At 34.1% G+C, this 25,262-nt stretch overlaps 1 protein-coding gene across 2 annotated transcripts in view; it reads left to right on the plus strand.

Annotated features, from left to right (window-relative positions):
- The window catches only part of CCDC122 (coiled-coil domain containing 122), a 39,346-nt gene that overhangs the window by 7,780 nt on the left and 6,304 nt on the right, over nucleotides 1-25,262 (plus strand). For both annotated transcript variants that reach the window (XM_074299165.1, XM_074299166.1), the window contains 3 exons: nucleotides 10,553-10,665; nucleotides 14,299-14,694; nucleotides 15,429-15,545. In XM_074299165.1, coding sequence (XP_074155266.1) covers nucleotides 10,555-10,665; nucleotides 14,299-14,694; nucleotides 15,429-15,545 — 624 coding nt within the window. In that variant the 5' untranslated portion in view covers nucleotides 10,553-10,554. The remainder of the gene's footprint in view (nucleotides 1-10,552; nucleotides 10,666-14,298; nucleotides 14,695-15,428; nucleotides 15,546-25,262) is intronic.

Below are 25,262 nucleotides of genomic sequence, written 5' to 3' on the forward strand. Positions count from 1 at the left end.
TGAATAGAAATGACATAAATAATTTTTTCTTTCTTCATATATGTATTAGAAGGCATAAAGATCCTTAAAATGAATGAGAGAGAGAGAGTGTTGGGATACAGAGATTCTGTTGCAGTTTGTGCCTTTGCTTAGCTGATGAATAGGGAAAAGATGCACAGAAACTCAGTACTGCAAGGAATCTTACAGTTCATATATCTTTCACAACAGGAGGATACTCCAGAGTCTCTGTCACACAGACAGTCCCCAAGGTTCTCATTTCCATTACTTCATATACTGATTAAGAATCCAGGATGAGATATCATCCAACTGTGCCAGTAAACACAAGGTACCAGGATTATCTCCTTCTGAAATGTGGTTTCACACAGAGCTGAGATAGGAGTTTACAAAGCAAGTGCAAAAAGTACCAGTGTTTTATAGTCAAAGGTAGAAATTAATTTTCCTTTCCTTTCTAAACCAGCCAATGGAGAAAACAAAAAAGGAATATTTCAAACAACAAATCTGTCATGGCAAAGAGATGTTCTAATATACTATTTACATATTCTTTCCCTTCAATGGAGAAAATACCAATGATAACATAACTTCTTTAATATATATACCTCAAAAGTTCAGTGGTTCTTTCTTCTAAGTTTTGTCTAAGTTAGCATCTCAGAGCCATATTTATGGGTCTGTCAGGCCTTTAGATCTATGATTCTACCCAGTAGCTCCAAATTTTATTCGAACTGAGTTACTCCATACCTATTTACATAAATTTTTTGCTGGGCATTTCAAAGTCATTAAGAATTCCTCAATCTATTGAAAATTTAAAATTAAAAAAACTTTTAAATTCCTCAGTCCCATTAAATAATCTCTACCCTGAACACCTATTACTTAACCACCCTGATTTCCTTCCAGTTTTAGTTTTGAAATCTTAGATTCAAAAGACTCAATTTCCCAATTAAATAAAAATTAAACATATATTTGTTCAAGAAAGATTTGTAAGCACCTACTTTGTGCAGTGTACTCTAAGAGTCACCGGGAATGTAAAACGAAATAAGAATGCTAGGCCATAAAGAATTTATAATCTTGTAAATAAGAGTATAAGGTACTATAAAACCCCTAGAAGGAAAAATTATTTTCAGAAGGATTAAAGAAAGGCTTCAGAAAATAAAGGATTTTTAAGTGAGACCTAAGAGAAAAGACAAAAGACCAAAATGACAATGCTTAGTGAATGCAGAGATTCTTGGGAAATCTTTAAGATAACTCCATAAATCCCCCCACCCCCAATATCTGGGACTCACATTTTGGGAACCAATTATGTACTCCTATTACTACTTCTACTTATCATTGTTGTTATTATTGTTATCATAATCATTATCATTTATATAGCACCTTAGAATTTGCAAAGCACTTTACATTTATTGTTTCAGATGATTTTGCCACAAGCAACACCCCTGTGAAGTCCATATTTTAAATTAGAAGATAATCAGAAAGATCTAATGACTTGACCAACTATTACGCAACTAACCTATGTGTGTATATGTATGTATATATATATATACATATATATACACACATATAAATACTTATGTGATTTATTGTATAGCATAATAAATATTTAATTTTTTTTAATTATAATTTTTTTATTGACCGAACATATGCATGGGTAATTTTTTACATTATCCCTTGAACTCACTTCTGTTCTGACTTCTCCCTTCCTTCCCTCTACCCACTCCCCTAGATGGTAGACAGACTTATACATGTTAAATATATTAGTATATCCTAGATACAATATATCTGTGCAGAACCATACAGTCATACAGTTCTCTTGTATTGGATTCAGAAGGTAAAAATAACCTGGGAAGAAAAACAAAAATACAAGTAGCCACATTCATTTCCCAATGTTCTTTCTCTGGGTGTAGCTAAGTCTGTCCATTAGCTTTTTTTTTTTTTTTTTTTTTTTTTTTTAGGCTGGGGTTAAGTGACTTGCCCAGGGTCACACAGCTAGGAAGTGTTAAGTGTCTGAGGTCAGATTTGAACTCTGGTCCTCCTGAATACAAGGCTGGTGTTCTATCCACTGTGCCACCTAGCTGCCCTACAATTACCTCTTCTCTATGTTGAAGATATCCATTCCCATCAGAATACATCCTCATATAGTATTGTTGTTGAAGTGCATAATGATCTCCTAGTTCTGCTCATTTCACTCAGCATCAGTTGATGTAAGTCTCTCCAAGCCTCTCTGGATTCCTCCTGTTGGTCATTTCTTACAGAACAATAATATTCCATAACCTTCATATACCATAATTTACCCAAGCATTCTCCAATTGATGGATATCCATTCATTTTCCAGTTTCTAGCCACTATGAAAAGAGCTGCCACAAACATTTTGGCCCATACAGGTCCCTTTCCCCTCTTTAGTATTTTCTTGGGATATAAGCCCAGTAGTAATACTGTTGGATCCAACAGTATGCACAGTTTGATAACTTTTTGGGCATAATTCTAGATTGCTCTACAGAATGGCTGGATCCTTTCACAATTCCACCAACAATGCATCAGTGCCCCAGTTTTCCCAAATCCCTTCTAACATTCATCGTTATTTGTTCCTGTCATCTAAGCCAATCTGACAGGTGTGTAGTGGTATCTCAGAGTTGTCTTAATTTGCATTTCTCTGATCAATAGTGATTTGGAACACTCTTTCATATGATTGGAAATAGTTTTAATTTCATCATCTGAAAATTGTCTTTTCCTATCCTTTGACCATTTATCAATTGGAGAGTGGCTTGATTTCTTATAAATTAGAGTCAATTCTCTATATATTTTGGAAATGAGGCCTTTATGAGAACCTTTAACTATAAAAATGTTTTCCCAATTTGTTACTTCCATTCTAATCTTGTTTGCATTAGTTTTGTTTGTACAAAAGCTTTTTAATTTGATACAATCAAAATTTTCTTTTTTGTGATCAATAATGATCTCTAGTTCTTCTTTGGTCACAAATTTCTTCCTCCTCCACAAGTCTGAGAGGTAAACTATCCTCTGTTCCTCTAATTTATTTATAATTTCGTTCTTTATGCCTAAATCATGGACCCATTTTGATCTTATCTTAGTATGTGGTGTTAAATGTGGTTCTATGCCTAGTTTCTGCCATATTAATTTCCAGTTTTCCCACCAGTTTTTGTCAAATAGTGAATTCTTATCCCAAAAGTTGGGATCTTTGGGTTTGTCAAACACTAGATTACTAGTTATTGACTATTTTGTCCTGTGAACTCAACCTATTCCACTGATCAACTAATCTATTTCTTAGCCAATACCAAATGATTTTGGTGACTGCTGCTTTATAATATAGTTTTAGATCAGTTACACTAGGCCACCTTAATTTGATTTTTTTTTTTCATTAGTTCCCTTGAAATTCTTGACCTTTTGTCCTTCCATATGAATTTTGTTGTTATTTTTTCTAGGTCATTAACATAGTTTCTTGGGAGTCTGATTTATATAGCATTAAATAAATAGATTAGTCTTGGTTGTATTGTCATCTTTATTATATTCGCTCAGCCTATCCAAGAGCACTTAATATTTTTCCAATTGTTTAAATCTGACTTTATTTGTGTGGAAAGTGTTTTGAAATTTTGCTCCTATTATTCCTGACTTTCCTTTGCTAAATAGATTCCCAAATATTTTATGCTATCCACAGTTATTTTGAATGGAATTTCTCTTTGTATATCTTGCTGTGGGATTTTGTTGGTCGTGTATAAAAATGCCAAGGATTTATGTGGATTTATTTTGTATCCTGCCATTTTGCTAAAGTTGTGAATTATTTCTAATTTAATTTTAGTAGAATCTCTGGGATTCTCTAAGTATACCATCATATCATCTGCAAAGAGTGATAGTTTGGTTTCCTCATTACCTACTCTAATTCCTTCAATCTCTTTCTCAACTCTTACTGCTGAAGCTAGCATTTCTAATACAATATTGAATAATAATGGTGATGGTGGGCAATCCTGGGGATGATTTTCTGTAATCTTTTTGCTAATACTTTTATTTAAGATTTTAGCATCAATATTCATTAGAGAGATTGGTCTATAACTTTTTTTCTCTGTTTTCAACCTACCTGTTGAAACACATGTCTGTGTCATAAAAGAAATTTAGTAGGACTTCTTCAATCCCTATTTTTTCAAATAGTTTATATAGCATTGGAGTTAATTGTTCTTTAAATGTTTGGTAGAATTCACATGTAAATCCATCTGGTCCTGGGAATTTTTTCTTAGGAAGCTGATTAATAGCTTGTTCTATTTCTTTTTCTAAGATGGAACTAAGTGCTAAGATGGGACTGTTTAACCAATTTACTTCTTCCTCTGTTAATCTGGGCAAGCTATATTTTTGAAGGTATTCTTCCATTTCATTTAAGTTATCGAATTTATTGGCATAAATTTGGGCAAAGTAACTCCTAATTAGTGCTCTAATTTCCTCTTCATTAGTGGTGAGTTCTCCCTTTTCATTTTTAAGACCAACAATTTGATTTTCCTCTTTCCTTTTCTAATGAGATTTACTAAGGGTTTATCTATTTTGTTGGTTTTTTCATAGAACCAACTCTTAGTTTTATTAATTAATTCAATAGATTTTTTTTTTACTTTCAATTTTATTAATCTCCTTTTATTTTTAGAATTTCAAGTTTAGTATTTGACTGTGTGGTTTTTAATTTGTTCCTTTTCTAGCATTTTTAGTTGCAAGCCTAAATCATTGACCTTCTCTTTCTCTATTTTATGCAAGTAGGCCTCTAGAGATATAAAATTTCCCTTTATGACTGCTTTGGCTGCATCCCACACATTTTAGTATCACGTCTCATTATTCTCATTTTCTTGGGTGAAGTTATTAATTATGTCTATGATTTGCTGTTTCACCCAATCATTCTTTAGTATGAGATTATTTAGTTTCCAATTATTTTTTGGTCTATTTTCCCCTGGCTTTTTATTGAATGTAATTTTCATTGCATCATGATCTGAAAAGAATGCAATTACTATATCTGCCTTTCTGCATTTGAGTTTGAGGTTTTTATGTCCTAATATATGGTCAATTTTTGTATAGATTCCATGAAGTGCTGAGAAGAAAGTGTATTCCTTTCTGTCTCCATTTAGTTTTCTCCAAAGATCTATCATATCAAACTTTTCTAGTATTCTATTTACCTCTTTTACTTTTTTCTTATTTATTTTGTGGTTTGATTTATCTAATTCTGAGAGTGCAAGGTTGAGATCTCCCACTATTATAGTTTTGCAGTCTATTTCTTCTTGTAGCTCTTTTAATTTCTCCTTTAAGAATTTAGATGCTACACCACTTGGTGCGTATATGTTTAATATTAATATTGCTTCATTATCTATGCTACCCTTTAGCAATATGCAGTGCCCTTCCTTATCTCTTTTAATTATATCACTTTTTGCTTTTGCTTGATCTGAGATTAGGATTGCTACTCCCTGCTTTTTTGACTTCACCTGAAGCATAGTAGATTCTGCTCCAGCCTTTTACCTTTACTCTGTATATATCTCCTTTCTTCAAGTATGTTTCCTGTAAACAACATATTGTAGGATTCTGGTTTTTAATCCATTCTGCTATCCACCTCCGCTGTATGGGGGAGTTTACCCCATTCACATTTATGGTTAAAATGACTAATTCTGTATTGCTTGCCAACATGTTAACCCCTGCTTATGCTTTTCTCCTTTCCTTCTCCCTTACCCCCCTCCCCAGTATTAAACTTGTGAGCACCACTTGCTTCTCACAGCCCTCCCTTTTTAGTATTCCTCCCTACCTTAGAGTTCCTCCCTCTATTTTACTTCTTTTCCCCATAATTTCTGTATTTCCTTCCACTTACTCCTTCCCTTTTCACTTTTCCCCTCCCACTTTTCAATGTGGTGGAACAAGTTTCACCATAGATCAAAAATGTCTAATTTTTTTTTCTTTAAGCCAATTCTAATGAGAGTAAGATACACACTATATTCATCCCCTTCCCTTCTTTCTCTCAGATGTAATAGGTTTCCTTTGCCTCTTCATGAGATGTAGTATCCCCACATTACCCTTTTTATGGTACAATTTCCTTTCCACCTCTAGTTTCTAGAACAAATTATACATGTGTTCTTTATGTATCTTTAGAACAGAAATATAGTTCCCAAGATTTCTTTTTACCTTTCTATGTTTCTCTTGAGTCTTATATTTGGATATCAAATTTTTTGTTTAGTTCCGGTTTTTTCATCAGAAATAGATGAAATTCACCTATTTCATTGAATGTCCATCTTCTTCCCTGGAAAAAAAAGTGCTCATTTTTGCTGGGTAAGTTATTTTTTGGCTGTATACCAAGTTCCTTAGCCTTTTGGAATATCATATTCCAGACCCTTTGATCCTTTAAGGTGGGTGCTGCTAGATCCTGAGTTACCCTTATTGTGGTGCCTCCATATTTGAATTGTTTTTTTCCTAGCAGCTTACAGTATTTTTCCTTGGTCTGATAGTTCTGGAATTTGGCCACTATATTTCTTGGCATTTTGATTGTAGGGTCCCTTTCAGTAGATGATTGATGAATTCATTCAATGTTTATTTACCCTCTGTTTCTATAACATCTGGGCAGTTCTCTTTGATAATTTTCTGGAAAATAGTGTCCAGGTTCTTTTTTTCATTATATTTTTCAGGAAGTCCAATAATTCTCAGATTATCTCTCCTAGATTTATTTTCCAGGTCTCTTGTCTTCCCAAGAAGGTATTTGACATTTTTTCCCATTGTTTCATTTTTTTGGTTTTGTTTGACTGATTCTTGGTGTCTCCTCGAGTCATTCAATTCCATTTCTTCGATTCTGATTTTCAATGAAGTATTTTCTTTACTCACTTTTTTTTTATATTTTTCTAATTGTCCAGTTAAGTTTTTAAGTTTTTAAGTAAGTTGTTTTGTTCTATGGAATTTTTTTCCATTTTTTTTCCAATTTTATTTTTTAGAGGGTTATTTTCTTTTTCCAATTCACTAATTCTGTTTTTTAGGGATTTGATTTTTTTATCCACTCTGTTTTTAAATGAGTGGAATGACTTCTCCAGACTCTCTTGCCAAGCTTCCCTTTCCTTTTCCCATTTTTCTTCTAGCTCTCTTGTGAGAGCCTTTTTGATTTCCTCTATAAGAGTCTTGTGCATTGAGGACCAGATCATATTCTCCTTTGGGGGGGAGGAACCAACAGTCCGTTTTGAGTCTCCTCAGGGTTTAAAGTCTGCTCTCTCTCTCTATAGAAGTTCTCTATTGTTAAAGAGTACTTTAATTTTTTTGCTTATTTTGTCAAAGAAGAGTCAAAGAAAACAAACTAACAAGAAAAACAAATGGTCTGCTTTTGGGGGAAGGGGGCTGGATGGTAATACCGAGCTTCCTCTACAGACTGTGGGGAACAGCACCAAGGCACTGGCAGGACAGCAATGGCTGCACTGCTGCGTCTGTGCTCAGAGAGCATGCTGAGTCACTCTGGGTGGGAGTGGGGTGGCCAGGTCCCGAGAGACCCTAGCTTTTCGGGGATATAGTCTTCAGCCCCTGTGTTTACAGCTTCTCTGCTGATCTACTGGCTTGCTGCCAGGGCAAAGTAGCCACACGGGGTAAAGCTCTCCCCAAAGAAACGGCTGAGATCACACCCCTCCCCCTCTGGTCTGCTCAGTGTGAGCTGCCTGCCTTCTCTCGCTGCCTGCCCTCAGCCTGCGCTGATCTATCCGTCCCCACCCACAAGCAAAACCAGATCTTTTCTGGTGAATTTCGAGGATATCTTCTGTTGGTAATTATTTGTGGGTTTTTCCAGTCAAGCCCTAATTCCAAGGCTTGTCATGAGATAAAGTGTTCTGAGACCAAGAAGGAGCTTAGATATGTGTGTATGTCCTCTCCGCCATCTTGGCCGGAAATATTTAATTTTTTAAAATCTGAATCCCTTCAAGATTTTTGTTAATACCTGGAATCCCAAGGCCTTCACAACAGATGGCAGGTTTTCTTGTCTGTCTTTTTTTTACCTTTTGATTTCTTCTTCATTCTTTTGTTAATTATCAGGACTGATTGAAATAAGTCTGATTGTTTTCTCAGTAGCGACATGTCTTTATGTTTTTAATATGTTTTATCTAGCCTGGGTGACCATCGCTTTGTTTCATGCTATCAGCCTGTTTTCTTAGACTTTCTCTTTAGTGAGACCCAGTGTTAGGGAGCAGTCAATTGTTCTGTAACTGTGCAGGACCCAGAAGAGCCAGTCTGCCCTTCAGTAGTTTACAATCCAGGTTAAATATGAAGTGAAAATGTAAGGACTGAAGTCAAGAAACTTGCAGAAGGAACACTGCATTTAAAGTCAGAGTTTGATTTTGAATTCTCTTTATTCCCATCACTCAACTTCCCCAAAACTAAGTTAGATGGATTAGGAGCCATGAACTTGTATATCTATATATGTATATGCACACACACATATACATATATGATTTTCAATAGAATATATTTTCTTTGTAAACTATGTATTTTATATTAAGCTTTTATTCTGAATTCTGAAAACCCAGAGATTTACCAAATTGCCAGAAGGGTCAGTGACAAGAAAGGTTAAGAACTACTGGCATAGATGATTCATTCATCTTATGATTGGAGACATCACTTATCACCATGGGAACCCAATAGGATTCATAGGAGATTTTGTGATCTTGGCTTCATTAGCACTGTGCTGCTGTCAACACCTGAACCAGTAAACTATAAATTATTTACGTATGCAAAAGCAGAAGGAACACAAAATAGTGGAATGGAAAGAGTGGGTGATATCCTTCACAGCAGAGATTAGAGAACAGGTAAAAGGAAAGAGGAATTTGGATTAACAGGAAAGAAAAGGCATATGGCTTTAACTTCTCAGTGATTGTGGGATGCTAACATAACCTTCATAATTTTCTGCATAAGGATGACAATTAGTTACATAATGAAGGACTAGACTAAGGCATTCCTATAGCCTCTTCTACATAGGAAATGGTAGAATTTTATAATTCTGGTGGTTTCTTAGGCATTTATCCCAGTCTTTCCAAATTCCTAGTAAATCTCTTAATCCAGGGGGCCTCCTTCCCTTTCGCTTTCTTTTTCTGATACTTTTTAATATCAGATTTTAGAGGTGTAGAGTGATATAGGACAGTTAATATATAGTCTATTTCTTGAGAAGATAAATTTTTGTTCAATAATGGTTTTGCCTTCATTTGTATGCTGACAGTTCACATTTTTTCTTAATTTGTCAAGTTTAAAAAGGTACTACTTATTTATTTAAATCTTTCTTTTATATCTGTTTTCTTACGTTTTCTCTGAGTTACTTGTGTTTGTTATCTTTACTTAGTGAAGGAGCATTTATTGTATAATCAACTTATTATGTTATAGATTGTACAGATATAGAAAATCCAATCTGTAACTTTCAGTCCAATCCCTTCCTCCTTCCTGAACCATTTTTTTTTTCTGGAAGGATTCCTCTTGTTTTGTATTTAATTTTAATTTTTCAGTTTATGGAAGTGGTGAAGCAGTATAAAATATAACTGATAAAATTCTTAAATACTAATGTACCAAGCAACGAGTCAGTGAGTCAGTAAAAACAGAATTTCCTCTTCATTTCCTATTGATTTATTTAATACATGTGCATGCTCTTTGGGATAGAACAATTCAATGCTATGTCTATCTTTCTCATCTCCCTACTTGCTCCACAAAGATAGCAAAGATCAAAATACAATTTTTAAACCACTGAACTTGAGGTAAGGTGGAAATATTCTGGAGGGTTTTTGAAAATTAACGTGAACTTCAAGAGTAGACAGTAGGTCAAAATAGAGAAAATTTAAGAAATATCAATCTAGAATAGGCAAATCAATTAATTAAAATGAAGCAGAGAAGCCAGAGGATGAGAAATGGGATGTTGTTGAGTTAGAAGAAAAAAGTTGATGTGGTCTGAAACTTCCACTGTGCCAACCAAGAGGGAATGGGAAGAAGACAACAGGATATAGCAAAGCAGAAGTCATGGGAGGATGAGAACTACGCCACTGCAAGAAATGTAATTGTAAATGGGATAACTAAGTCAAAAGCAACATCAAAGTAGAATAGAGGAGAAGATGTTAAATTTGGCCAGGAAGAGGATTGCATAGTGTTTAGAAAAGAAATGTGTATGTTAAGACATGTATATATAAGAAAGTACATTACACATACTTAGAGGACATTCTTATTATATGCCTGTAATTATAATACATTTAGAAATGGACTGATGAAATAGGAAAATGACATCATGTTCAAATAGGAAATAGGTATAATTGTATCAGAAATCCATGTGGAGGGTTAAAAATGGCTTTCATAATTTCTTTAGGATTCAGTTATGTCTATAGAAAGGAAGCTTACTGGTCTTAAATCTTATGTATTTAAGGAGAAAAGGAAACTTGGGAGCTTAATAGAAAGAAAATGAAATTTCTTAGCAATCTAATTATATCTAACATTTCTACAATGTCTTACTAGACACTGTGCTAGGTACTTTACTATTATCTCATTTTATCATTTGTAGTTTAATTCCTAATTTCAAAATAAATCTAATTCTTCCCTCTAGATATGGCTCAGAAAAATGATTCATTTTCTGATGTTGTCAAGGAAGTTGTAGAGCAACAGCAATCCCAAACATCTGAAATAGAGAAAACCAAAAAAACACTGTTCCAATTGCAGGTAATTTCATTCATCATATCTTAGTAAAGTATTAAATGTTTTTAAAACTACTGCATTAATATAAGAGAAGTGATTAAAGGTGACATGATGTTTCATTTTTCAGGATGCTTTTTTTCAACCATTCATTTATATCTAAATTATATTTTATATGAAAATTCTAATCATGTGGAAAATGTGTCATTCTGTGCATAAAATTAGAACAAAATATTGAAATATTTCATAAAAGCAGCCACTGAAGGCATAGTGAATACAGTGCAAGAGTTGGATCAGGAAGGCCTGAATTTGATCTCTCCATCAAACGTTTACCAGCTGTGTGACCACTCAGACTGAAAACTTCCTAGAGATGCTAAATGGATCAAATGAGTTAACATGTTAATGCTTTGAGAACCTTAAAAGTACTATTTAAATACTGGTTACATACAACTTAGGGTTCACCTAAGCGTGTGTATATGAATTCTTTGTAGTTCCTAAAATGCTTATTAATTCAGTTATTTTCACAATTGTAGAGCACTAATGACTCTTACCTGGGAGCTTTCCTTCTTTGTTGGCATTGGAAAAATGAAGCATGTGTACTCCCTAACTCTCCTTCAGTCCTTTACAGTCTGGCTTTTGGTGTACTTCTCAAATGGAGCTCCTCTCTGCAAAGTTACCAGTGCTATTTTAATCACCAAGACTGAAGGTCCTTTCTCAGTGTCAGACCTTCTTGACCCGAATACTTTGTTTGGGACAGTTGACAGCCTCTCCTGAATATTCTTTCCCAGTTTTTGTGATGTCCTCTCTCCTCTCCTGGTTTGCCTCCTATTTAGATGGTTACTCCCTCTCAGTCTTCTTTCCTGGCTCATCATCCACATCATAGATTCTACCTGTCCGAAGCTGGGTCATCTTCACTTCTTTCTCTAAGAACTTTCTCATCTACCATGCCCATCATCAGCCTAATGCTCTTTCCTAAGGCTTCATTCAGTCCTCCTTAAATTCAATCCTTGTTGTTCAGTTATTTTCAGTCATGTCTTAATCCCCACTTGGGATTTTCCTGGCAAAGATGGTAGAGTTTGTGTTCCCTTCCCCAGCTCATTTTACTGGTGAGGAACAGAGGCAGACAGTTTATGTGACTTGTCTAGAATCACACAACTCGTAAATGTCTGAGGTCAGATTTACACTCACAAGGATGAGTATTTTGGATCCCAGGTCTGGCACTTGATCCACTGCACCACCTGTCACTTAAATTTAATCCTGTTTCTAAAAGTGAAACCCTTATTTCCCCCCCCTAAATTCTTTCTTCTTCCAGACTTCTTTATTTCTGTCAAAGGTGCCATCGTTCTTCCATGTCTCAGGTTTGTTATTTTGTCTCCCTTCCTGACTCTTGGTTCTCCCTCATCCTCCATACCCAGTCAGTTGCCTAATATTGCCATTTTTACTTTCATAGTATTTCTCACATTTGAGCCATTTTCTCTTTTCATGGATGTACCACCTTAATTTAGGGCCTCATCCTCTCTTGTCCAGACTCTTGCAACAGCCTCAGTGGTTTTTCTAGCCTCAAGTCACTCATGATTCTAGTCTATTCTGCTAAAGTATTTTTTCTTAAGTACAGATCCAATTTCAATGACTCCTATTGATTTGAGATGAAATATAAACTTCTTGGTTTTACTTTTAAAGTACTATATCTTTCTAAGCTTATTATACACTAGTTCTTCTCTCACACTCTGCTATCTAGCCAAGTTGACCTCTGTTCCTCATTCACAAGACTTCATTTTTTTTTTTTATCTTCATACCTTTGCACTGATTGTCTCCCTAAGTCTCTGGAATGTACTTCCTCCTTATCTCTACCTATAGCATCTCTCTCCTTTAAAACACAGCTCTACCTTCTGAATGAAGTCTGTCCTGATCCTTCCTGATTCTCCTCAGCTGCTAGTGTCCTCCTTCCCTTAGTACCCTGTATTAATTACTTTGTGTATATGTAGGTAAGCATATTTATAACACATGTTTTTATATGTACTTGTTGCCTCCTTCACTGGAATGTTAAGTGTTTTGTGAGTAGGTATTATTTCATTCTTTGTACTTTACACTAGCACTTAACAGTTCCTGGTATATAATAGGTGCTTAATGAATACTTATTACTCGGTTGATTGGTAAACATAAAAGCACTGAAATGATTACACTTCATGAGTATGGCTAAAAGACAAATATACAAGAAACAAAGTATTTAAAAATTTTTATGCAGAAAATTTTTATTTAATTTTAATCTGTAGTTAACACTAAAATTTCTGCCTTGTATTTTAAGTAGTATTTTACTGTTCAAAAAGAGCCTGAATTCCACTAGCATAGTATTCCTGAACCCAAGATCAGTTCTGTGTCATGTTAAGCCTTTAAAAGAAGACATTAGTACAAAGATCTTCAAGAATTATATTTTAACTTGAAAATATACTATTATCACCATCACCACATCCAACAACAATAATAAAAAATGACAAATACCATGTATTTATATAGTCAGTGATTTTCAAAATTTTTTTAAACATATGCTAAGACTTACCTGCCAAAATTAACTAACTTGGAGTAGTTTCAACATGTTTATAGGCTTCCTAATTCATATTCTTTGGTAGCTATGTGCTTTAGTGGATAGATTACTGGGCCCGGAGTTGAAGACTCCTCTTCATGAGTTCAAATCTGTCCTCAGACATTGACTGTGTGAGCCTGGAGAAGTCACTTAACCCTGTTTGCCTCAATTCCTCATCTGTAAAATTAGCTGGAGAGGGAAATGGCAAATATAGTGCCAGTATCTTTTCCAAGAAAACCCAAATGGTATCAGAAAGACTTAGATACTATTGAAATAATTCAACAATAATTCATTTGATCCTCAAGAACATTTAAATGGAAATTATTCTTTAGCACAAGGGCCTTTTGGATATTTATAATATCATTTATGGGCCATATTATCAACTTTTAGAACTCAAGCAGTGGGAGGTTGGTGTACCTAGCTAGCTTTCAGCTCATCATTGACTGTGATTGCCTTAGCAAATGATTTCACAGGTCTTATGTAGCCCATGGGCTGGATGTTCCCCATCTCTGCCTTAGCAAGTAATATTTTCCCTTTCTTTCAGTCTTTGACCAAATGATATAAATTAGCATAGTTTTAGATTTAAGCATTGTTATCAAGGCATCAATTGTATTGTGATGACATGGATAATCAGTAGGGCAACATTTTTTTAATTTGTTTGTTAAGCAGTAGACTTTATTATTATATAACAAAAATATGTTCCATTCTTTAAATCACTTTCACATATTTATCTTGTTTAATTCTAACAGCTGTCCAAAATAGAATTAGTTATCAACACAAATGTTTAAAAACATTGTCAAAATAAAATGTTACAACCAATAATAAAAGGCAAGTGTTTAGAAATAAGTGAAAATTAAAAAAAAATAGAGTTCTAAGTTCTATATGAATTATTTAAAAATCACTTTGAAACTTCATTTTATTTTTCATTTTCTCATACATCAATTTTTCCAATTCTGATAAACACATCTTTTTAAGGTTGTTTAAGTGATTTTCCTGAGTGCATTATGCATCAAAACAATGGCTTTTCTTTGATGTTGAATAACATGAATTAATAATGATAATGTTGAACTATATTACAGAATGAAGTCCATGAGGTTGAGAAACAAATAGGATCTGTCATAGCAGAGACCAAAGAAACAGAAAAGCACATTTGTCAGCAAGAAAGTGAAATAGAAAAAACCAAGCTTCATTGTGGAAGCCTAAAGACTCAAATCAAATCCTTACATGCAGAAAATGTAAAGCTCAAATTTTCCATAGAAACTTCACAAGAAGAGTTTGAAGAGTACCTTCTAAGAAATAAAGCATATGATGAGAAAATAAAAATATATAAAGAAGATATTTCTAAAGCAGAAAATAAATGGCCATTTGTGATTGAACTCCATCAGAAAAAAGAACAAGTAAAAAAATTAATAGCAAAGAAAAACGAACTACTTTGTGATCTCCAGAATCCAGAAGCAAACATAAAAGAAGCACAGGTTTGAAATATTTTTTAAGAGCTCATCCTTTTTATTATTTTTTTGCAAGTGCTATATAATTCATTTGCTGGTAGGGAAGTGTTAATTCATAATTAAGCAGTCAGCCTACTTGTTAAATTCTGTTTTAAATAGGTCCATAAGCTGCTCAGATGGCTTTCATAATTCTTCTCAACTTTGTCAGATGTTTGAAATGAGTGACAACAGTGCCAAGGCATATCTGAAAATGAACTAAAATCAGATTTATAAAAATATATAGAACAAAAATCCTATGAGCAATTAATCCATTTGTGGTTAAAACTGTGATCCAAAGAAGTGCTGAAGCACTTAGTTCCAGACTGTTAGATCTAAACCAACTGAAATCAATTTAGTATGCTTAATGCTGATATGGAAATAATATGAATTAATGATTGCACCTTAAGCTGTCTTCTTATTCCTGCTGTTCTTTGAAGACCGGGAGCTACAAACTTTTAAGATGCTGGTCATTTCTTAGTGTTGGTGCTGGACAATAGTCACTAAGATTACCACTTATCTTTGTATCTTTTCATTTGATTCTTGGTTCTTTTTCAGAATCTAAGGGATGTTGTTTAAATTTGTTATTTCAATCGTGTAGAATAGAAATATTTAAATGTTGCTTAAAAGCTTCTAGGTAATGTTTTTTAAAGTCACAATGATGATTCTGTCTAAGATAAGTAGTCATCTTCAATTGAACCATGCACTTTTGATTTCATATATAGGAAGAAATTATGATTTTAAAAGATAAAATTGTAACTGTAGCAGCATCTATCTCCACAAAAAATAATTTGCTTGAGGAAGAGAAAAAAGTACATGAAAAACTGATAAAAGAAATAGAGGTAAGTTTTACATATTTGAGTTAATTTTAAAAAATCTCAGTTCTATATCACATAATAATTTTAATGCAATTAATTGTCAGTTATCCATTCGAATGAAGGCAGAGGAGTCAGTAATCCAAAAGTTTAAAAAAAATCTAGTTACATCTTGGATTTTGACATAGGAATCCTACTTTTCAGAGATAAAACTTCACCACGAAAGGTATGGTGACCCTGTTCATTTTTACTATCATTGTCTCTAAGCCGTGGTTCACTGATTCATAGAGCTGCTCTATCACCTTGGAATGGTATGTGTATATTTATATATATTTACTTGTTTGAAATGGAAGTAGCCTCGAGGTACACAATGATATATATGGAGGAATTCATGGACATTATCTGATCAGGACTAGACTAAGAAAATGCAAAATGTCCATCTAAAATGCAGCAGTCTAGATCAAAAACGTCCACAGTAAAGAATTTGATCTAATGTTATTTCCTTTAGACCTTTAGTTGAGAGCTAGAGGAGCCAATCCCATAATGCCTTATGAACATTTATTCAGCCTTCTTTCTCAATTTTGACCTGTATAGGATTCTAAACCAAATTTTTCTTCCTAAGATATTATTATATGGCATGACATATCCCATCAGAGATGGGATTTGAATCCTGATTATGCCATTCATTTTCTTTGGACAAGTCATTTAGCCCCTTTGAAATTGTTTCCATATTTAATAAATTGCAAGGTTGAACCTAGTAACCTCTAAGCTCCCTTCCAGCCCTAAATCTGTGATCCTTTCAGACTTCTCTTTCACAGAAGTGAGTCTCCAAGCAAAAACCTTTTGATGCTTTTCTCTTAACAATTAAGTTTTGTTATTACCTACTTTTATTCCCATCAACACTGCAAGATCTGTTTTGTAAGCTTGTTAAGGTTTGAGGGAGAATATCAGGCATGATCAGTTCTAGAATATAAAGGGGAAACAGAAGTTTGAGATGCTGAGGGAAGCCAGCAACAAAAGCAAAGGGAAAAAACAAGCATGATGCAAAAAAAAAAAAAAAAAAAAAAAAGAATCTTAGAGGGATTAGGCGATTGACACTGAAAATAGTGAACCTCTGAGTGGGAAGCATGTGTGAATTGGTGTAACTGGTTTCATTCATTGTTACTGTTCTATTTCTAGACTCCTGAAAAGTCTGTTCTGTGATTTCATGCTTATGTTTATGAAAAAAAACAAGTAGTAGTTATCATACTTTCAGAATTAAAAGAACTCCATCAGTGCCTTATCTTAGTAAATTAAAAAAAATGAATAAGCAAATGGATAGATGAATGGATAGATGAACAAATGAATGAAAAAAGTGTTTCTTATGCTCTCATTATTTTTCAGTCATTGTGCTAAACCCTGGCATTATAAAAACTAAAACAAATAGTTTCTTCATCTTGAAATGGGTTCAGTGATCATTTTGCTGATGATTCTCTCTCATGACCTCCAACCTCACATCAACAAATCAGACTGCCTTGTGGGCATCTCAAGGATAACGTGTCCAAAGGGGATTCATTATCTTTTTCTCTCTATCTTACCTCTGAGTCTAACTGTTCTCCCAGGTTCCCAGGCTTCTACACTCGGTATCATTCTTCCCTGCAGATGTGCTCTGCTGCCATCATGTTGTTTCTACCTACCACATCTCTGGGGTCTGTCCCCCCTCTCAAGTCACCGGGCTGCCACCCTGGGGCCGGCTCCCAGCTCTCTCCTGGACTGCTGCATAGCCTGCGAATTCGGTTCTTCCAGCCCCAAGTCTCTCCTCACTTAGCTGCCAGAATGATCCTCCAAAAGCACAAATCTCACCATAAGTGCCAGGTTCCCTTTTACCTCCACATCAAATATTAAATCTTTAGTTTGGCTTGGAGAGTCCCTCACACTTTGTCCCTTTCCTACTTTTCTAGAAGTCTTACACTTTACTCTCCTCCATGTATTCAGTCATACTTGCCTTCTTGCTATTCCTCATACGTCTGACTGTCTTTTTGCTGGTTCCCTCCAATGGTTTTCCATTTTTATGGACTGGCTTCCCCAAATTCCTTCAAATTACTTGGCTTCAGTCTACTTTCTGTAAGGGATCTTTCCTTCCTTCTCCCCATCTCCTCCCATCTGTCCAGCTAGAGCCGTCTTTCTAAGATCACTGCCTATTTACACCATGCATATCAAGTATGTACAGAGTTGTTCAGGTCTTGTCTCCCTTATTAGAAGCTGCATTCCTTGAGGTCAGGAAACAGGTTTTTGTCTTTCTTTGTATTCTCGATTAAGCTCCTGGGACCTAGTAAACTTTTAATAAATGCTAAAATATTCAAGAATACTTCATTTCCAGTAATAGTAGTAGATATGATTACTATTCCCACAGCAAATCTGCAATGGCAGCTTGAGGCAGGGGGTCTGAATCCATCCAGAAATGGTAATGTCTTATCCCAAACTCCTTCTTAAAAATTCATCACATATTAGCCAACCTTATATTGATGAGTCTTTCTGAACTTAGTGAGGTAGGCCTCCTGGACAGCAGAGGTACAGTCTGTTGACTAAAACTATCAAGCTTATAAGAAACAAATAAAGCTTGTGTTGTACTAGTCATTCTTTGGAAAGCTCAAGGACATTTCCATACCCCAGGAGACATGTTGGGCTTTAATGGAAAAATAATTATTCTATTGTTTTTTATAGAGCATATAAAACATCAAATAGGACTGAATTTTATAGTACATTACCACAGAGAGAGGCCTTAGTGACAATTCATGTTCACATGGTTGTAGGAAGAATAGAGAGAAAACAGATTAAAAATAAAAATCTACAATGAAACTACAAGTCTAAAAATAATGCATCTTAAATATAGTAATTTAGAAATGGATTATTGTTTCTAACTTACTACATCTAATTCAGAACAATATCAAGATGCAAACTGAATGCTCTTACACAGTATCCCATGAGTATAATTTACATTTCACTGAGATAAAAATAAAAATTACTTTCCTGGCCAAGAATACTATTCTCAGAAGTCTTCTATTTTAAGGGCTCATATCTATTTCAATGGCATTGATGTTTAGTTTTAGATGGAAGGGTGGATGAATCTAAGACTTTCATTTTTTATCACTTCAGCAGATAACTTGCTGCACTGAAAATTAATGAACTGTTTCAAAGTCTTATAACAGCCAGTTTTGTCAAGAATATCTTTTCCATTATAATTTTAGCTTTATTACCTTTAATACATTCAAAGTAGTTCTGTGTTAACACTACCATAATATTAAAGTTGAAAAAAATAAAACTTAAAAAATTAGATACCTCAAGATTAAGTTATAAAAACAAAGATTAATATATTTTATGTTATGTGTATCATATTACATAATAACAATAATAATCATACTAGCTTGAAAACATCCTATCCATTAATTTTTCTCTTTTCTGAAGAAATTTCAGTAAAACATCCTATCCATTAATTTTTCTCTTTTCTGAAGAAATTTCAGTAAAACATCATTTAAGACATATTCCTTAAATAGCTAGTTTCAAAGCTAAAATAATTTTGTTTTGCCCCATTATACCTTTTGCTTCTTAGTAAGACACTTCATGGCATTGGGGAAAGAGCCCTGGACTTGAAATCAAGCAAAACAAGCATTATTATCTATTGTGTGTTGGAATCAGGCAGTACATGAGTTTGAAGCACGCCTCTGACAATTACTAGATGCTTTACTATGGTTAAGTAATTTATTCTCTCTAAGCTTCTGTTTTCACATTTGTAAAGTGTGGTGAATAATAACTTACAAAGTTGTTGTGAGGCTTAAATAAGATAATGTACATAAAAGCTTTTTAAATCTTAAAATGCCACATTAGTGTCAGCTATTATTAGTGTTCCTTTTGTATTTCTTGCCTTCATGAAATTTCTACTCAAATGTCTTGTACTTGGGTACTTGAATCATTTAATTGACTAAGGGTTTGTTACATCAGAAACTGAAGTAGAGGTTCTACCAGTAGAGCATCCAGAAGGTCTTATCAAGCTGTAAAGATTTGACACATATGTCCAGTGAAAGAGAATATGGTTGTCATTTAAAAAACTAGCAAATTTCTCAGAGAGATCCATGAACAAAAACTTGGACATCAAGAGATTAATTTTTTTGGCTATTGTAATCCATAAAAAAGAAAGACTCCTAAGTCTGACAAGTGTTGTATTCTGTTCAATTGGAGGGAGTGAATGCACTATTGGAAATTACAGATTTATTGAAGTACTGTACTCCTACAGCCAGGTCCTTAGTATAGTATTAGACCTTTGCTTAGATTACAGTACTGGTACATTTTGGTTTTGAATGTTTTCAGATGTTTTATACTTTACAAGCTTTATTTTTATGCTTTCTATATTAATGTAGTTTTGGTAGAACTAGTTCAAGTTATTTGTATTTAACATAATTTTTGCTAAATAATTTATTTTAATACATTTTTAATATAGGTATATGCTATTTCTTTTCATGCATCTTGGAAAAACTGGATTTAGAAAAACCTGGTTCAGACAACAAATGATACCACAAAATACTTAAAAGAAAAAAAGCCAAGTATGCAAATGTCAATAAGTGATTTTCAGAAGGTAAAAATAGTATTTGCCAAAACCATGGATTTGGGGGCAAAAAAAGACATGAGTATTAAAAGAGACTTTAATAGATGAGGAAAGTAAGCAGGCTTCTGCTATCAGCCATTGCGATAAAATGCTGTGTATAAAGGATTTTTGCTTCTGTGCTGGGCTCCCTTACTTATAAAGACTAGAGAAACTGGAGAACATTCATTAACTCTAAGCTCCTAAAATTCAAGAGAGTATATTTAACCTACTTTTTAAGAATAAGTACAAAAGTGACTAAGGATTTGGAAAATAATTTTAAAGTATTTTAAGGGGAAATACTATTAAGGTGATTTGAAACTTAAAATATATCAAGATTTTAAGTCCCTTCAGAGGGGGGAAGTAGTAGGGCAGAATTGACACTGGCACCAGGAAGACCTGGTTTCAAGGTTCCTCTTCTCTATTCTGGCTGCAAAATCAAGGTTCTTCACCTCTCAGTGTCCAGGTCTCTATAACACTCTAGGTATGGAGAAGTTGTACCTGGGCCCTGGAGAGAAAGTTCCCCATTACAGTGAATTCACAGGTGTAGCCAAGATCAGCAAACAAAAGGTGAGGACTAAATATTTTCTACTCAAAGTAGAGGCAAGAAGAAATCATGCAAATTTTTTAGATTTACAACTACACATTTCAGAAGTTTTTCTATTCCAAGGCATTCTTTCTGGATCTTGTGGGAAGATACTTTTCATCAAAGAAATATTCACAATGTCCTACTCTGGAGCTGGGAGATAGCTCAGATACCATCTCATGGAACCCTTCATTCTGTAGATGAAGAGACTGGGCTATAAGGGAGCTTATGTGACTCCCCAAAGTCACCTAGGTCAGGACCATCAGATACAGTGTTTGATCCAGGTCCTCTGATCTCTAAGCCTTATAAATGACAGAGCGGCTGGGGGCTGCACATCACACCCCAATCCAGGCCGTCCTCATCCAGCTGCCAAAGGGACTTTCCTGTAGCTCCATTCTCACTATGTCATCCCTATACTCACTAAACTCCAGAGGCTCCTGTTACCTTCAGCGTAAATACAGAATCCTCTTTTCGGCTTTCATAGCCCTTTATAACCAGCCCCCCAAACCCCAACCTTTCCATTCTTCTTAAACACACACACACACACACTATCCTCTTCCCTAACCCTCCCACAATATCCTCCTGAATTCAGTCATGCTGGCTTCCTGGCCATTCCACAGATAAGATGCTCCATCTTTCAGCTCCAGGCATTTTCTCTGGCTATCTGCTCCTTCATTTCCACCTCCTAGTTTCTCTGGCTTCTTTCAAGTCCCTTTCAAATTTCACCTACTACTGGAAACTTTTCCCAATCTTTCTTAATTCTGGTTTCTGTCCTCTGTTAATTATTTTCCACTATTCCTGTATGCAGCTAGTTCATGAATTCTTCATTTGCTTATTGTCTCCCCCCATTAGACTGAACTTCTTGAGGTCAAAAACTGTTGGGTTTTTTTTTTAACCTTTCTTTATATTCTTAGCACAGTGGCTGGCTTATTAAAGGTTTACTGACCAAAGACTAGGACTCAGCTCTCATGTCTCCTAACCTGGTTCTCTTTTCATTATTTCATGATGCATGTAAAGAGTTAATTAAGAATGTAAATAAAAACCCCTTAGAATGGGTTCATAAAATTTGACTTCATATGTAGAATGAATATCTTATTTTTTCCTTTCTTAATGGGTAGAGCAAGGAAACTGAAAGTAATAATAAAATTAAGAAAAGGTAACATTTAAAGTCTCTCTTTTGAATACTTAGAAAAAGAGGTTTAAATTTAATTGAGATCACCTAGGTCAGCCAGTTGTAAACCATGCTTGGGCAAAACAGTTGATTAGACCAGAGTATCACATCACTTCGCTGTGCTGGTTCTACCTGTGACCCTTCATCGTAAGCACTAATTAGTTCAAGAAACTGATGTTGATGTCAACTCATCCACACCCAGGATACAAAATTATATATTTCAGAGAACTGTACCTGTAGTGTGAGCTATGCCTCCCATATCATCATTCTGATCCAAGTTTAGGCATGTTTTGATTTAGTAAATCAGATCAGCTTTCAAACTCCCCACTAGCTCCATGATCCTATTCTTTCATTTGTTTAACAGTTAAGGTCCTTTAAAAAACCAGTACCAACATCAGGGAGCTTCAGGTTTCTCTTCAAGTCTCTGAAAACATACTGTGATTTATCCTATAGAAATTGAATTTTTTCATTTTAATCCCAAGTATGTGTGGTGCATACACATTCTTAAAAGATAACCTAAAATTAATATACAACATGTGGAGAATAATTATTTAACATTTTTAACAACCTTGAAAGCAAAACTGCTGTTTGAAATCACTCTTTTTTTTTACAAATCTGTGAAAATGATAAACACTTACAGATTTTAATTATTATCACTAGCTTGTTTGATGTAATTTATGGGGCAAGAATTGTCAATTCCACCTTCTGTAAGTCTCCTGAATTCATTATAATAATAATAAAAAGGATTTTTAGAATCAGGATTAACCTCAGAGTTCACCAGTTCCTCATTTTATAAAAGGAACAGGTGAGGCTAAGAGACATTAAGTGATTTATACAAAGCCATCTAGCTAATTTGTCACAGACCAAGATCAGAACTCCACTTTCCAGGGTGATAGACTTCTTTTTTCCTACTTTACTATCTCACAGCATTACTCTATTCCTTTTTATATATAGAAAACCATTCTATAAATGATTATCAGTTTGGTTTTTTTGTTTTTTTTTTTTCTGGAGGTAGATAGCATCTTCCTTCATGAGTCCTTTGTATTTAATTTGAATATTTATACTTTAGGATAGTTTAGTCCTTCCTTTATTCTTAAAAAAATATTGCTGTTATGCTATATGACATTCTCTTGCTTCTTCTCATTTTGCTCTTCATTATTTCATGCAAGGCTTTCCATGTTTTTCTAAAGCAAACCTGCTTATCATTTTTACAGCACAGTGATATTTCATTACAATGATATACCACAATTTATTCAACCATTCCTCAATTTCTAGTTCTTTGCCACTCTAAAGAGAGGTGCTATAAATACTTTAGTTTCTTTTCGATTTTCTCTGGTCACCTTGGGAAACAGATGTAATAGTGATATTGCTATGTCAAAAAGTCTACACAGTTTTATAACTCTTTGTATGTAATTCCAGATTGCTCTCTAAAATGATTGAATCAGTTCACAATTTCACCAAATGTATTGGTGTCCCAATTTTTCTACATGTTCTCCAACATTTGTCATTTTCTCCTTCTATCATTTTGGCCAATTTGAAGGGTGTGAGATGACATCTTAAGGTCATTTTAATTTGCATTTCTCTAATCAATAGTGAATTAGAGCATTTTTTCATATTTGAATTTCTTGAATTTCTTTATCCCTAAACCACCTATTCTAGGTGCTTTGACCATTTATCAATTGGGTAATGACTTATATTCTTGTTGGAAAAGAAAACACAAACCTCCCTAATTCCTCCCCCCCCCCAAAAAAAAAAACTTCAAGAAAAATAACGTTTTTGGGTTTTTTTTAAAAGTATGTTTCAATCAATTCTTTCTCTGAGTATGGACCGCATTTTTCATTATAAGTTCTTCAGAGTAATCTTAGATCACTGTATTACTGAGAATGGTAAAATCATTCAGAGTTGATCATCCCACAACATTGCTATTACTTTGTACATAGTCCATTTCACTTTGCTTGAGTTCAAGGAGGACTTTTCAGGTTTTTCTGAGAGCATCATTCTTCTCATTTCCCATAGAACAATCATCCACCATAATCACATTCCATCATAATCATACATCACAATGCCTTCTGTCTGTTATTCATTCATCGAATAATCAGTCTATTAGGTAACATGTTACATGTTAACTTTTTTTCCTAATTTACTTGTGATATCTCTTTTTATGGCTGTGTACCCATTTTGACCTTATCTTGGTAAATGGTGTAAAAATGATCTCATATAGTTTCTGTCGGATTGATTTCTAATTATCTAACAATTTTTTTTGTTTGTTTGGTGGGGTTTTTTTTGAGGCAATTGGGGTTATGTGATTTGCTCAAAATCACACAACTAGTAAGTATTAAGTGTCTGAGATGACATTTGAACTCATATCCTCTTCATTTCAAGGCTGGTGCTCTAACCACTGTGCCACTAACTTTTTTTTTTAAATCAAAGAGTGAATTCTTATTTCAAAAACTTAAATCTTTACATTTGTCAAACAAAAGATTGCTATAATCATTTACTACTAAGTATTGCATGTCTACTCTGTTCCACTGATCCACTTTTCTTTATCTTAGCCGATATCATATAGTTTTAATAATTACTATCTTATAATACAGTTTAAGATCTGGTACAGTTAAATCTCTTTCCTTTACATTTTGTTTCATTAATTCCCCTGATATTCTTGTCTTTTTGTTCTTTTGAATGAATTTCTCTATTATTTTTGCTACTCAATAAAATATTCTTTGATCATTTATTTAGGATGGCATTGAATAAAGTAGATTAGATAGAATTGTCATTTTTATTATATTGGCTCTGTCCATCCATGAAGAATTTACATCTCCCTAGTTATTTAAATCGGACTCTCTTTTGTATAAAAATTGTTTTATAATTATCTTCATGCAGTTCCTGAGCTTGTCTTGCCTGGTATACTCCCAGGTATTTTATGCTACATATATTTGATTACATTTTTTCTATGAATTTTTGTGTTCTTTTTATCTATATTAATCCTGCCTCTTTTATTCTTTAAGTTTGTTGAAGCACAAACTATGTCTAGTGTTTCTTTTATACCTTCCCACAGATGCTGGTATGGTGCTTTGAATACAGTAGGAATAAGGATGACATGGGTTGTGCTTTTTCTCAATATGCATACATATATACATATATAAGCATACATGCCTACAAATAACAAGGAATATTATGTTAAGATTTGTATAACATGCTATGTAAATATATGTATATATGTTATAGAAACATGGACATGTACATACAGGTTCATATTACATATGTGCATATAGAGTTATATATCTTAATTAGGATGAAGGGGCCAACCTCTTCTGAGGAAGTTTCTTATGCCAATGAAATCAGAGTTCTAATTTCTATCCCTGTCCTTCTATG

Source organism: Sminthopsis crassicaudata, chromosome 3 (assembly GCF_048593235.1).
Source record: "Sminthopsis crassicaudata isolate SCR6 chromosome 3, ASM4859323v1, whole genome shotgun sequence".
NCBI lineage: Eukaryota > Metazoa > Chordata > Mammalia > Dasyuromorphia > Dasyuridae > Sminthopsis > Sminthopsis crassicaudata.